The sequence below is a fragment of the Diprion similis genome, chromosome 4 (genome assembly GCF_021155765.1).
Source record: "Diprion similis isolate iyDipSimi1 chromosome 4, iyDipSimi1.1, whole genome shotgun sequence".
Lineage (NCBI taxonomy): Eukaryota > Metazoa > Arthropoda > Insecta > Hymenoptera > Diprionidae > Diprion > Diprion similis.
Window position 1 is genome coordinate 27,359,377 of NC_060108.1, and position 16,303 is coordinate 27,375,679.

The window sequence follows — 16,303 nt, forward strand, 5'->3', positions numbered from 1 at the left end:
ATAAAATGGTTTTCCGTAAAAGATATTAGCAGAAAATAATATCCACAAGTTATACTGATTCATGACTTACACTTTCTCCAATAATAAGCATGACGTCGGCGACCGCCACTTATAATATCATCTAAACATTAATTTACCAAAAATTATCTTATCAAGGGCGTTGCTATATAGATTCAAATCACCGTCTAAACTACGGGCATCGGCCCCTTCGGCTTGATCATCATCAACGCCTTCTTCAGGGTGTAGTCCCAGCCTCTCCAACGGAACCAAACAATTCCTGCAAGAAAATTGAAAAGGTACAAATAAACAACACATTATACGCCAGCCGTAAAGGCAGTGAACGATAACACAGGTGTGGAACGCACCTTGTCGAGCTGTAAGGTCCTGCGGATCATTCAGGTACAATCCGTTCAACCCGCGACCGCAGGACTTCCACCACCATCCACCCTTCAGCATCGAGGCGCAGTTCAGCGACGATCTGTCGTTGTCTCTGTAAATGAAATTGACAGGCGTGCCGTGTATGTACTAATTATAGGGTGTATGGCTGGTTTAATTCACGCTCGACGTCTTACACCAATCGTCAGATGATCAGGACCCACCTGTTATAGGTTGAAAAGGGGCTGTTGTTCGACCCGTACCAAGGATCGTTCAGAGAGTCTCCCGCGTTTCCTTCGTACCCGTCGATTTCTAGCTTGTAGTATTCACCCTCGGAGTATATTTTGAAGTGAGAGTACTGGGCGTACCTGATACATCGACATAATTACACGTATATAACGGAACATGCGACATACGTTGACGTTCTAGAGTAAAACATGTATTATATAAGAGATTTCGAGTAGTGAACGTGGTCGAGTGATAAATATTGAGGAAAGATCGCGTATGTAACGCTTATAGGTCAAAGATCTCGACCTTTTAATTTCTTCCGTATATATGACAGTTGAATTATTATTTTCTTTTTGCGCTTATGTCTTATAATATTATGCACCTGCTTTCCGAATAACTTTTGCTCGTTAGTCTGACAGGCGGGTGATGATATTTTAGGAGCCATACACTGCACTGTCGAACATACAATCTATGCAGAGAGTTCTTAGAGACTAGTCGATTCTAAATACCCTTCAACTTCTTCATCTTCTCCTTTTTCACGGCGAAAGTCATTAACTTGATTCACATTTTCCGACCAATTGTCTTCGAACATTCTAATACAGTATCTGATATCGAAATTAGTACTGCATTGCATCGTTCTTGGGAGTAAAAAACAATAACCGATTGAGTCGGTCGATTAATTGGATTCGAAAAATAATCTATAGTACTCGGTTACTCTGGAAAAAATAATCAATTTAATCGAAAGTCGATTATTTTTTGTAATCCTCAACCGGAGTCCAGCAGATACGCGCAACGCTGTAGAGATTTCTGCACGTCTGCTTCGGGCAATCGCGACAGCGACGACTTACTTGCGGAAACACGGTTTACATAATATGAAAGTAAACTCGCAGAAAGGCTAAAGGTTTCTGGTCCAAAACCAAATAATTACCAATCGCTTGATCGGCAGCAATACTCGTACGGTTGCCGACCGGCAGCTGGCAGTAGGTCGCATGTTAATCGTATATGGTATATACCTACAACACACACGTACTCATAGTCTGTACTAGAGAAAAGTAAGAGCAGGCGTAAATTCGTCGGCTCTACTTTGCGACATGTACATTAAAAAACATGCTACCTATCAAAAAGCGAGCAATGACGATGTGTGTACACATCGTTGGTCATAATGTAACGGCACGTATAAGATTTACAACTTGTTCAACGATTCAATTGCCGTTAATTTCAGCGACCTTTTTGCCACCGGCGAAGCTCACCTACGATACACTTTTACGCACGTACACGCAGATGATGAATGTCTGTATCTTCTAGCGTTGGCAAATATCGTTTCATAATGAGCATCTCGGATCATTCTGTTACCATTAACCCACTCGTTCGTCTGACGTCTAGCCGGTGAATGCGTCTGTGAATCGCAGTCGTTTCGCAAGGTGTTTTATAGAAAGGAAGATGCTCCTCTTGAGATCGACACATTGCATCTACACGGGGTGATTCAAAAACGATTCGGAATATAAGCTAAGACCGGAGTTTACGTGGGAGTGTGAAACGTAAGCGACATAGACGTCACCTAGATAAAGTGACGCAAGGCCTTTGTAGTTTCACCTACAATCTATCGCAGCATCTTAAGGAGATTTTCACACCTCGAGAGGAAGGCATGTTTCAAACAGCTTGAATCGTATTAAGGATATTTTCAGTCAAGGATTTTTTCCAATCGCAACGTATCTTTGTGCAAAAGGTCTCAAATCGAGGACTAGGGCATGAGCTTCCGATTTCTAATACCCTCTCATTTTCGAGAGACACCCTCTTTTACTGCGAATACGAATCCCGACTTACTCTCTATTCCCACAGAGTCGTATTCCACCCGATCGAAATGAATACCAGGGTTACGCGTGCGTCGATCACTGGGTAATTTATTAGGGTACGCTAGTGTGCGGAGCAACAACTACGAGTCACAACGACACCTATAAATGGTAATGGAGATTGGAGTTTGTCGGTTGCGACAGATATCTCTTTGCCTTTGAAAAGCCCTGGATGCAGAGTAATTATAATTACTGATGTAAATTATGAGTACGTGGTAAAAGTCGAATAACTCACCTCTTGTTTCCTTCGAAATCCTCAAGCTCTACCCGCAGCATGTAGTCCTCGTTGTTCGTCAACATGTAAATGTTCTCGTTACCGAGCCAAAATTCCCTTGCGGGATCACCGAAGCCGTTTTTATAATCGGCCCAGTCTCGGTTGAAGTTTTCCCTGGAATCACCGAAGTCATCTCGTCTTTGGATCACCTAAAACGAGACGAGGGGCATATGATGATTGTTTTTTTCGATTGATACGAGATGAGTAAACGAGAAAATAGTATGCTTGCAGAGCATGGTATCGGTGCTGATTTCGGGGACATTCATCACAGGTTCCGTGCATTTATTATCTCCGCCCGATCAGATGTAAATCGAATGTTACGTACGGCCGGTGTACACTGTACAACCACAAACTGTATCACGGATCACGGATATGATAGGTATCCATTACGTTGTATAAAATAAAATGTAGAACCTTTCACTATCTGTTTATGACCATGAACCCCAGTCCAGTTCTTGTAATTCTTACAAAATGGCTTATAATTGGTTAATAGTAGGACGAATCGTAAACCATACATCTCGTACGTTAAGCAAATGATGCCATCGACGACGGCTTCAAATCTGGCACGAAACTGATCAAAATTCATAACCGACACCTAAATTAAATGCATAGTTTTATAGTCCTACACCCGGTTATGGGTTTATATTTACAGTTAATTATCAATCTTCGTAGCCTTCATCGTGCATTTATGCTCCATTAAAATCCTCTTAAATACTTCGATGTTACATGACGCGTACAAATTGATTAGGTATATATACCGTTATCGCTGAGCCTTGGAAATCGAAAATTGATTAATTGTGAGAATAAACATTGAGCAGCGGTGGATGAAATAACGTAATTGAACGCAGAGAAAAAGTTCTGTCACGAAACTTATAAAGTCGGGACAGAGCGAGATTTAGTGGGGCTCTTACAATTGGCCCAAGATAGAGTTGTAATTGGCATTGCGTCAGAAGCCGAAGTTATTTACTGGTCGCTAATCGATTCAATCGGCCCCTTTCCGCCACCAGATCGGAGCTAATTACCAAAGTGGTACGAAGCCAGAATCACCCTAGGTAGGGCAATTGGTGCCTATACGACGTTAATATCAACAGCCTCAGGTTCGCGCTCACGGGCAAAAAGAGACGCATAATAATTCACCGTACAAATTTGCACCTGTCATTGCGGTGCCAATGTCTATAGAACTGCCACGTTTATAGATGCCGATCTAGATTCGAATGTCAAATTTTACTTCAAGGCGATAATACGTACTTTGGGGGGTCTTGAGGAGAACAATTTCATCCATCGTAACCACACCGTGTACAAGGCGATGATCGCAATCTATAGCCACTAATCTGCGGCATGTATTTGCTCGTTATTATTATATAGATCTCAACGCGTTGTGATTCGATACTTTATACAAAACACAAAACGTACCTGCAAGACAGAAAATTGTGAGCAGAGGAAAAGAAAATTGTTTAAGTGCAGGACCTGTACAATTTAAGAAGCAGGTATATAATATATACTTCCGAATTGTTTCTCAAAAACGTAATTCAGCTGCACGTAAGAGTTGATAAAAAAAAATTTCAAATTAAATATCTCAAATTCAATTGATTCACGAATAATGCAATGACATGTTAGGTACGAGAAAATCGGTGTGCGTTCGTCCAATTAGAGTATAACGGGGATATAATTGCATCTCGTTGAAACGAAATGCCAAGCTTCGTGGCAAGGTGCAATTTCTCTGATTTCGCGAAGTGTGTAAGGTGCACGTAACATGCAGCTGTAACAGACTACAGAAGCTGATCTTTGACTTTTACCGCATGGTTTGCAAATGACGCAACGTTGCAGTATAAATTCAGTGAACCAAAGCGTCGTTCAGATTCAACGAAATGGATCGAATCAGACGTACTTTAAGATTGTTTATGAATTTGTCGTTTTTCGGAGAGAATGCATTCACATTTCATGCACCGCACACGAAACCGCGTTTCCTAACGCCCCACCGCGCCGCAACTTGATTTCTTTTGCACGTTCCTTGAGGGTATATTGCAAATTGCAGGGAAAGTCAGCTGCAATGGAGCGCAGATTACGTGTGTGAAGTATTTAATTACTCGAAAATAATATCCTTGTATACCTACTTGATATTGCTAAGCAGCGGTTATGCGATTGAAATTGGCAAGTGACAACGGTCCGACGATTTACAAGCCAATAAGGACCGCGACGCGGTGTCGTCGCGGAGTTCGGCTTTTCTTCCAACACCAACGCGGAGAGAAATTAAACGAGTGAAATCAGTGTATTTTCAGTAAATACGTGCACAAGAAACATCCACCTCAATCGATTCCTATTTATCACGTGTTTTGCATGATGGCAGGTACCACCCAGTGGTTCGTTTTCTACGCTTAGCGATTCAGCTCGATTAAACCATAACTCAATTTCTATGCCGAGCAGGAAGGAAAGCTCACCAATTTTTTACCCCCGGTCGTTACACCTTGTTAGAGCAAACAAACTTATTACTTATATACGAACGCGCTGCAGAGACAAAACCTTCGGCTATGTATCCCCCGAGACTTGAATGAATGTGAGAGTTGCAGCAAATTGTCATCCTGCACTGAGCGTTGTGTGTCTGATGCATTACACCTATTTAAAAATTCCTACCGCAATCGCAGACGCGCGCCGGAGAAAGCGAACGAGATAATAATTGTTACGACATGATAATTTTCATTAATTGTCAGTATACGTGGGCATATCATATGTGTTATGTGTACAAACGTGCGGCCATGTAGTACAGACGTAACGTGTTACAATTAAGGAAAAACCATGCACATTCGTACATTAACGTACATATATGTATAATATACGTGTATCGTTGAATGACTGTGTCGAAAATTTTGAATTTCTTTCATCTCAGTCCGATTCGTTCGTCTCCGACAAAAAGAACGATTCGTTCAGCCACCGTGAATAACTGCTACGGACCCCATCCATCTACGACTGAAATACGAAGCTACAGGTTCGTGAATCGCAGATCAACTTGTCGATGGGGAGGAAAAAGAGGAACAAGAAAAAAACGTCGGAATATCACCCGTAAGGCAAGAGGATGACCCAGAGGTTGTAACTTGAGTGTCAGCTGAGCTTCGATACTAACTCCGTCAGCTACAAAAACTTTTTACAACTTCATGTTTCACCTGTCACCACCAACGAACCGATAATCGTTTGAAATCATATTACTTTCGCTTGCTATATTGTGGGTGTTTTTTTTTTGTTTGTTTTTTTCTTCTACTTCGTTTTTCTTCACCCTGCATTACATATCGCAATATGCGGTGATCGAAAAAGAGGATACCGAATTACAGGGCACGGTGCGGTTATTGAAACAAAAACCAAAATTTAATTACATGCTTCGTTTGAGCAGGAATAAAATAAGACGATATACTTTCATTTTTTATCATCTACAGATATTATGACTTCGATGGAATATTTTCTTTAGGAAACTTGTACGTAAGGAGTTAATTTAATTATGAATTATACGCCCACGATTGGCAGCCACATGAAAGGTTTCGATTCATAATGTTGTGAGAGAATTGAAACTAAGCACAATGGTCATAAATAAATCCATCCATTTTTTAACCGTTTTCAATCTAGTATTGATATAATTCTATTACACATGTGATACTGGTCTATCACACCTTATACCCATGTATACCTTTTTACCATGTTCCGAAGTGTCAATCACGACTACCTCTAGTAATTAATTATGCTGCAGCTTAGTTGATTTCGTGCATGGTAGATGTCGGATATACGATATATATATATGTATATAGGTATATGGTAGGTACTATGGATTTAGACTTATTGCGGTATATAACCGCAAAACTTTACCAGTGTGATCTATTAATCTATAACATACATCGCGTTTCATTCGTTTTGTAATTCATCGTTTTTTTACACTTCACTTCGTATTCTTTTTAGTTTTCTGTTTTTATTCTTGCTGCCTGAGGCCAAGGTCTCACTTTCGGACACAACCTAATTGTTGCAGCAGTTGATGAATGATAATTTCCGATCCATTTGAAATAATCGGTCCCATTATGTAAGGCCACACGTACACATGCATGACTTAGCTTATAATACATAGGAGCCAGCTGCTGTGTCCTTGCACTGATAGAATTCACACGCCGGATAAGCATTCGCGGACACGGCACGGCACACGTGTGATTACATTACATAGGTGTGTACGTCAGTAAAGCGGTAGTTGCGCAAGCAAGTGTAATGAAAGAAAGAACAAACAAAAAAGTGAGAAAAATAAAGAATGAAATAACTCGGAGGAAAGTTCTCGGAGAGAGAGCGAGAAAGAGAGAAAGAGAGTGAGGGGCCAGGGGGAGAGAACAATGAAATATAAAAAGTCCGGAATTGCATGGTTCTTCCATTCATGTACGTAATAAAATTGTATCGGGACGTTGAAACGTATGAACCTGTTACGTATGTTACGGAATACCTAAGTGCATATGCAACCACTCCAGGGACTAGAGCATATTGCAGGAGAAAAGTTCGCGTTTGATTATGAACTCTGTCATAATGAGGTCGACCGCAAGGAAATATGTACGCGGGCTTTTGCCTTATTCAGAAAATGTGCATGCATCAAAATGATTAGCTACACGATTCTAGTTCTAGTACAAGTGCGATGTAAATTTCGGAGCTTCTACTCTTCGTGTTCCAACTGTACGTGAAATCGACAGAAAATAAATATTGCGGGAGATTTTACTGGCGGAAAAATTTTACAACACAGCTGTCAGCTTATTCGTGAATTTAGGGTATAAGCAGTAACGTGCCGGTGAAAATAACTGGCTTGAATTGAATAATCGTAAAGAAATGTGTACAATGTTACCGAGTGATTGTGTATATACTATATACATATACATACATATAGTGATATATGTATGTATATGTATGTATGTATACTGGTCGAAAATAAGTAAGGCGAAAGGCGAGAAGCAAAAAAATGTTGCTGGTTCTAATTGTGAGTTCGACTAAGATAGATCGATGTATTTATATAACCAAGCAATGAAATTCACGATTTCGCTCGAGCAAATGATACGGTGATCATTTTTCATTAGTATTTAGGTACTTATTATAGATATGCCTGGACGACTATAACGTTACATAGCGTGCAGGATGATATCGATAAAAATGGCTCTTGCATTTCACGCAAGAGAAAATAAGAGGAAGAGTATATAAAAAGTTGTCCGTAAAAACTTGAATCAGAAAACAGCACCGTTATCGGTGTGAGAAGTAGAAAACGGTGTATTACACGAATTACAGTTTAACCTTAGCTGTTAATTCTTAGGTCAAATTGCTCTGCGGGTACAAAAAATGTTGATGGAATTGTTAATAAAATGGAATAGTACCTGTAAGTAATAGGATATATAGGCAAGGAAAAATTTTATACCAACAACCGCAAAGTATTTTCGTAGTCACAGGTTTTACCGAGACTTTGTCAATCCGTGCGTACATAAACGAGTGAAAATTTAAAACCGCACGTCGATCATGCGGCGTGGTGAAATTTCCACAATCAATTTAAACCCGCACTTGGAGTGAGGTAATTGGAGGCGATACCTACGTTATAATTTCCCGACATTAACGAATCGTCGTGTCGAACCCACGTGCAACGTCTTGCTAAATTTCCTCACACTATAACTCGACTGCAGTTATGGTGATAAAATACACGCGTATGTATGAAAGAGGAAAACAACAATGCGAAATCACGATTGAATAGGATCTCTGAATGGGAAATTTTGTAGGGCACTTACCGTCCAGCCTCCATCGGCGAGTTCCTGTTCACAGTAGACTTTGAGGAACCAGTAGGTTGTACCTCGGATTTGAAGGTAGTAAACGCCGCTGTCCCTCATTCCAGCATTGAGGAGATCCACGCAAGAATAGCCCTGCGGAATCAGATGAAGTTCATTATATGCAGAAAACGTTTACAGAACAGTTTAAATTCGCGTTGCGATGCACGCAACGTAAACTTAATCCTGTAATAAGGTATTGCGAGTAGAAAGTGAGCGATGAGAATTGGCGCCGATCACGACGGCGTAATGAAAAATGAAATTGTGGAAAGATCGCCTGAACCCGGTTCATCTATATTCATAATTGCGACACTACGCGGCATCGAATCTAGGCTGCATCAGGTCCCACAGTAATTTAGCTGCATGCCGTTTATCGATCGTGACCGAATCAGTATGGAATAGAGCTAATCGGAATCTTTACTTATACCGTCGTTTTCGATCGAAGGATCGAAGGATCGAAGGATCGAGAGATCTCAACGTGCCGCAAAATTTTCCATGAAAATAAATTCTACCTATGGGAAAACAAAAAACTCAATACGGCGTAGAAGCAAAGTTGTCGGAGTCTGCTGACGCGGACTCCAGGCGGTTGGTTCACCGACGCGTAAACGGACCTCCGTTACTCGGCTCCACCGCAATGACATTCAATACGAGTGACAGGTGACAGGAGAAATGCTCAACTATCTGCCTGGGAGGAATAGAAAAAATTGATGAAAAAATATTTCGTAGGACTTGTACCGTAGAATCCTTTATGTTTCTATATAGAGACTGGACATTGTATCTTATACCGCATACATCTCACGTATTCGAAACGGTCATCGACGGAGACAGGAAACCCATAACTTATCGCAAGATTGAATATTCAGCATCATATCAATGATTATCATCGTCACGCCCTGTTCGGAAGGTGTCGAAAAAAATTCAAGGACGGATAAAGTACACTCGAGTTTTGTAGATCGACGGGCCATCTGGGTTTGCACTTAATTGGAACCAATGAGAAATGAGTATAAATTACCGATAGCGAAGCGGGATTAAATTATAGGGTAGCGGTTAAGCTGATCTGCAATTTTGGTAGTTACGTCTGTCGGTAGGTGAGTATTGACGAAATACGCGTGCCCGGCTTGAGGGCGGTGCTCCCGAGCTGATTTCCTACCTATTTACATTGATTAGGTAGGTAGATTACCTACTCAAATCTCGCGGTCATATTGTGCTATTCGAATCCTGCAGCCACCGGATCCGAGGCTGTTACAATGGAGAGAGGCGGCGGTAACGGCGTTGAGATCCGCCTTTCCCGACTCGTCTCTTATTAATGATTGATAATTAATTATTAATGTGCCTCGAGACGTATGCGACTGCTATTATGACAGATGCGTGTGTGGGAAGTGGTCAAAACGACGAAAAGAAGAAATTCTATTTATGCCTCACCTCGGGCAAAATTTCTATTTCTATTTCACGTTCACGCGTCGTCGTTAGAGCGCAAAGGAGTATTTTTTAGGTTAAAATGTGGGCAATGCATCGGTGCCCGTACAATGTGGATTAGCCACAGACGTTTCATTGCCATCCGTTATTTACCGCGAGTTATACGCCAGCGAATCGTGCTTATCACATTAAACACGCGGTGAGCTTGATCGGCGTTCACGCCGGGTGAACAATCCTCCGAATCATTACCGTCAATTTCATACCTCACTTCGGAGGTATATAGAGTTACACGCCGATAATGGACATAAACAACAAGTTTCTACTACAGTATTGTTGAATTTTCTCGCCACGGAGAAGGCATTTCCTTCTATGTCTTCAGTGACGAAAGAATGCGGAACCAACTTCCTCATCGTCCGTCGGACAATGACGGTCGAATGATGGAGCGACCCATGTTCAATCGTCTGGGTACGCGTTTCGATGCGAGATTCTACGACAAACGGATACGTTTCGTGCATAAAACTCAATTGATAGATCAGCTTCTAATTCTATGTCGTCCGTAGCATCCAATTGTACAAGTAAAACCGGTCGTCATTGTTCTCTGGAAATTGTTTGCTTTGCGTGCGATAATCGAGAGGAGCTGATACGATTTAGATCAGGGACGTACGTGCCGCATATAATGCAATGCAATATGTGGGTACCTACAGTAAATTATTTCGCAATTATTCTCCTCAATCATGAGCTTCACCGCCGTGTACGGTTAAAAATTATATTTCATTGTAAATAGCAATGAAAAAATGTGGATAAACTTGAATGACAAGAAGAGTTCAGTTTTTTCAAATATTGCAAGCATAAATCCGTACTGCTTTTTTATATATCTATGGCTTCGTATTTACACGGTCCGTCATTTCTGTCGAAACGACGATATATAAGTTGTAGAAATCCTATAGTATATTATCGCTCACCGGAAAACGGTGGGGAGTAGGAAGAAAGAAAACAAAAACTTTCTATTTCTTGTTTGACCAGCCAATTCACCGCAGAGTGGAACTGTTTTAATTGCTTTTCCATGCTATAGTTATATCATTTGTTGCAAAGCCCGAGGTATAAACTTCTCTTAGAATTTGGTATCCGACGAAAAACGAAAATTATATGTCAGATGAAATATAGAATACCGCTTGCACCTTGAGCGAGAGACGTATTTTCACTCTCGTCTCGTTCCCCCGCGTCGACTGGAGCAAAAAATTGACAGGACGGTGAAATCAAGTGATCCTTTAGAGGTCGTACAAATAATGGAATCAGGGATTGAGCTTTATTCAATCCAATGGATCGGAGGACTCACAGGCGCATCCAAATCTCGCGGCTCAATACTAGGTAGGCATATAATAAAATGCTAAATCATGATTGATGCTGCAGCTTAAACGTGCCACGCGCTGCTTCGATCATCTCGAGTCTAATTCTCGTGTACACGTATGCATAATAGTTTTCTGTTGAACGAAGCCGAGCACTCATGGATCACGAAAATTCGACAGCTGTCTATCAGTATTACATGAATTGCAACGTGGTGCAGAACGATCATCATGCCAGTGTTGAAAGTATCCGAGGCTCGAAATTATATTGTACGTGTGTAAGGTGCGTGCGCGGGAATGATAGGCTCGTTCCTCCAGGTTTCTCGATCTAGGTACAGATCCGTAAACATGAGTGAAACATTGCGAAATACAGTCGAGAGCAATAATGCACCTAATATGCGCAACTAAAATTTGCAACGTGCTACTGGAAGTGACGCTCTCCTACTTCTATCCCGGCTCAAGGTCAGAGGAGCCAGAAGATGAGCCGTAGTTACGTATTTATAAGTCAACATACTGAGACACTTTCGTTAAAATTCACTTGCTCCTTAATTTAATTTAGTCTCGTACAACACTCGACGTGACTGGCCGAGCGATGCTCCCGCTGCCTGCATAATGTACAGCAAAAAAAAAAGGAAAAAACAACATTCACCAATTAGTAGCGGTCCTCAGTTGTGCCTTTGTGACACTGTTTGAGGTAAGAAATCGTGAACCGTCAAGCCGAGCTCTTGAAATATCGTTATACAGCGTATCCCCGTGATTGGGAAATCCTAAATTGGCAGCCGATATATAAATGGCCGTTCGAGTTACAGGTACCTACAAACACGCACCGGCTACGGTAAGTATTATCTGATCGATAAAAATATCTGAGTTTACGGTGTAATACCCGCAGCTCGGGATACTTGTGGCGAAAATACGGCAGCTCGTTAAAGCGACGAGTTTGCACCGCAACGGCATAGACGACGGTGGCAGTGCAAGTTTTTCTCCTCGCGCAAAGCCTGCGGGGACAACAATGTGCCTCAGGGTGGCCTTTGGCTCTGGGTAAAAACTGAACAACGATTGGCAAAAATCTAGAAATAATTGAAATAGTAATCACCTGGTCACGGCAAACGGCTTTAGGGATACGGATTGTCGACACTCCTTGTCGCTTTCACCTTACGCGGACGGATATAGATTTCAAGAATGGAACTCGGCGCGGCCCAACGGTTATTGCTCGTAACCAAGTCATCGATTCCAGATGCCAGATGATTCCTCGAGTCGATTGATAATTGAGCACATTTACGATATTATAAACTCGTTATGATCTCATTTGTAGGATTCAACGAGAAATGGCTGACGCGAAGACTATTCGCAATTATGACCTCGATACAAGAATGGATTGAGATGCGTTTGCTCCGTTGTTGGCTGGACCACCCATAGGCGGGTGTTATTATCGCAGATCACGTTTAGTCTCTACTTCCCGTGATGCGTGTCACACGGTGGTATTTTCGGCAACAGATCGGCATTCGTAAAGACAAGTCGAGCGACGTGGAAGGGAGTTAATGACACAGAGATGGTGAGGAACATGAGTTACGGCGCATACACGTCAGTGGATCAGCGAGCAAATTAATACGTGCTACATTACGATGCCTGATCTTTTCCTGTGGAAAGTGGATGTGTTCCAAACGATCGTTTACAAACTCGTCCTCATACATACACGCCGATCCCCTTTTACATACGATATCGCGCAATAACTCGCATAACCGAGGCTTTCTTATGTAATACGTTTTCCCTTCTATTCCAATTGATCTTACTTCAACCGATCTATAGATTGTTAGTTTCAGAATCAGGGGTGGCTACGTTGTGACTTGCTAGTATTCCGGCCAATTCCCCCAAGCGATTGATTAATTTCACGCAATTACTGCCAGAGTGGAATTTTTTATTCGCTCTTTGAGTTTCAGGAACCTGCCATAAATGGATCTGCATCATCGTCGCGTAAGAAATTCATTAGCGGAATAATTGAACGGGTCTCTAAATTGACACTAACTTCAGAGTTTTTATCGAGTAAAAAACTGTGAATATAAATAAATTTTCTAATTGCGAAGATGCAATCATCCGCGGACGTTACGATCGGTGAAATTTCCGCCCTGACCTCAAACGTAACAGCCGCAAAGAAAAAAAAAAAAAAACTCCAAATCAACCGAATCATCGATGAGATGACGCTGACGATTTTACCTTGATGTCTTTGAAGTTGGCGAGGATGTCGGATGTGAACGTTGAGTTGGCAGGGCTTGGCTTGTTCTTGACGCTCGGAAAAATGACTCCTCTGTTACGAGTGGCTGGTCTCTGGCTCGAGGAGGGTGTCGTCGGGGTCGTTACGACGATGGTTTGGCTGCTGGACGGGGGTGCGACGGAGGAAGGTGTCGTCGTCGTCGCGGGTGGCACCGTCGTCGTGACGAAAGCGTTTATCGGCGTTTCGGTTGGAAGCTCTTCGGGGATTCCGACGTACCTGTGAATAGAATGCGAGGAGCTTGACGAAGATTTACCTACAATACATCAGCTAAGCACTGCGTTCCAACTATTTTACCAACCTGCTCGGGTCGTACTCGACAAGCCTGTCGATGGTTGGGTCAAGGAGAAGTTCAGCCGGCACCGGTCTCTGGGCTAAAGTCGCGACGTCGTCCTCCTGCTTCTTGAGCCTGCTCTCGACGCCTTCCAGGTTCTCGATTATCTTGTTAGTCTTCGACCTGAGGTCCGCGTGAATTTCGCTTATGGCTCTCTCCTGGCGCTGAGTCTGCGTCAAGAGTTCGTCCGACTTGGGAACGAGGTCGTCCACGGAACTCTTGGTGCCAACCTGACAGAAAAATCACGAGCTTGAGTAAGTGGACGCGTGTTTCAGAATAATGGAAAGTTAGAAATTAAATTGTTAACGTCACTTTTTCTTTGCTCACCACAACGTCCCAAACTTCGTCCATCTTTTCAGAGACCGTGAGCATCGGGTGCATTTGTTCGACGATCCTGTCGATCTTGCTCTGCTTCGGGGGAGGCTGCGTCGTGGTGACGTTGACGGGCGTGTCTTTGTCGACGATCGCCTCGTGGACGTCACGCATCATCGTGTAAACAGCTCCGAGATTGTCCGAGACAACGTTCATGTGGAATTGAAGCTTCCGGTCCATGCTGCCGGTCGCCTGCCGCAGATTCTCGATCTCGACAGAGACGTGGTTTATCACTTCGTTGTTCAGAGCCTTGGTTATCTCGATAACGTTCATGCTGATCGGCTTCTTCTCGCTGGCTTCGGCGTTTATGTCGTCCGCTGGGACGAAATTGTTGTCCAGCTGGTTCTTGAGTATGACAAGTTTCTCGTCGATATCCGAAACCTTTTGATCAAGCGACAAAAGCTTCTCCCCAAGGGATTCCGGCGACGGGTCATCGTGATGAATGACGCGGATCGTCGGAGCTGAAAATTTTTACTTTACGTTAGATGACCAGCGATCGGAACCATAAAGGCCTGCCAAACTCTACTCGACTTACCGCCGTGGTCGGCATTGCTTCTGCTCTCCGCTGTTCGAGATTCGACGACTACTTCCTGCGGAAAACCAGCGGTCTGAGCGTGGAATAGCTTCAGATCTAAGGTCCCCAGTTTCGAGATAACCGCGTCCGTCTTATCAATGTTGTCGTTCACCCGAGAGTCGAGGGCTTCGACCCTCCTCATGAGGTGTTCGACTGCCTTGTCGAGGTTTTCTATCCTTTGCAGCTTTGATTCGAGGGTCGAGACAATCACTTCGAAGACATTGAAGAGGTACTGTTCCCTGACGAGGTGGAGGGAAAATTAAGAAGAAAGAAATTATTATAATACTTCGTAATAAGGGTCGTCCGGTATGTCGGGAAACTATAACTAGTGCGAGAAATTCTTTACTTTTCAGGAAGCAATTCAAATGCCAACGATGAAATGCAGCAAAGGGAATAGAAAGACGGGCGCGGTTCGCTTAACGGGGGACATTTTATCATTGGTACCTACACAAGCATTATTCTAAGGTATTACTGCAGTGACTACCGCGTTAGTTTCACTTTCAGACCGTTTACGAGAGACATTTCTAGTTACAGATGCTGCGGGCATCGTGCAGACCGATTCCTGGGAGCAGGATGCAACTATTTAGCAACTGGTTCAACGCCGTTGCGAATCTAGTTTCCGAAGTAATTAAGTTGGGGAAAACTGGTCAACAATTCGACATCGTCGGTTTCAATCATCGGTTGCGTTTCAAAATATGTTCTCAAGGCTGATCGTTGCGTGCAGAGATAATTTCACTTTTGCGATACGCCGTAAGAAAAAATAAAAAAAAAAATCATCAAACAAACGTAAATGAGACATAGAAATATCCAAACCGTAGTGACGACTAATGGAACACTAACTTATTGACCTGCATCAAGATGGCCCGATTTTGAATAGACTCTTGTCTGAACTATGCGTAAGTACCTACCTATCGAGCAAAACCTCGATCTTTCGAGGACTCGCACGTCAGTGCCGAAGGAAATAGATCGATATAGCGAGGCTAAGAAGAGTTTCCATACGGGCAGGCCTGCATTTAACTGATTGAAAGAGAAATTTTTTTATTACCTAACACCCTGGCCGGTAGGTTGGCCAGTCCCGTTTTAAACTGGAGTATTACCGCGGCGACGCAAGTGAAAGAAGAAAAAGACGCACCCAGCCGCCACGTGAGCTTGTAGCGGCAAGATATTTTGTATGAATGACTCTGTGGGAACATCGATGTAGTAGGTGTACAGGTATCTTTCGGTATACCGATCTATCGCGCATGACCATTGACCGTGCGTTGACTAACCAATCAGCGTGCACCAGTACCGTCAAGGGCTTCTTGCACTTCGTCTTTTTTTTTTTTAATCTAATTGTGAAAATGTCAGAGTTACAGTAAAGTACGTTATGTGATCGTTTCTTGCCTTCGTGCCTGGTGTATAAGGTATCGGGTGCAGTGATCCATCGTGTCAGTGTATAGTATGAATCGTTAGAAATCGTCG

General features: G+C 42.7%; 1 protein-coding gene across 4 annotated transcripts in view; it reads right to left on the minus strand.

Annotated features, from left to right (window-relative positions):
* Positions 1 to 43: 43 nt before the first annotated feature.
* LOC124405626 (angiopoietin-2-like) overlaps positions 44 to 16,303 on the minus strand; it is a 52,998-nt gene continuing 36,738 nt past the window's right edge. The window contains exons 2-10 of one of the 4 annotated variants that reach the window (XM_046880668.1): positions 14,804 to 15,081; positions 14,209 to 14,729; positions 13,864 to 14,126; positions 13,508 to 13,802; positions 8,502 to 8,633; positions 2,689 to 2,876; positions 600 to 743; positions 366 to 490; positions 44 to 277 (exon numbers count right to left, since the gene is read on the minus strand). In XM_046880668.1, the coding sequence (XP_046736624.1) occupies positions 186 to 277; positions 366 to 490; positions 600 to 743; positions 2,689 to 2,876; positions 8,502 to 8,633; positions 13,508 to 13,802; positions 13,864 to 14,126; positions 14,209 to 14,729; positions 14,804 to 15,081 (2,038 nt within the window). In that variant the 3' untranslated portion in view covers positions 44 to 185. The remainder of the gene's footprint in view (positions 278 to 365; positions 491 to 599; positions 744 to 2,688; positions 2,877 to 8,501; positions 8,634 to 13,507; positions 13,803 to 13,863; positions 14,127 to 14,208; positions 14,730 to 14,803; positions 15,082 to 16,303) is intronic. The other 3 variants (XM_046880670.1, XM_046880669.1, XM_046880671.1) reach the window with 3 other exon arrangements.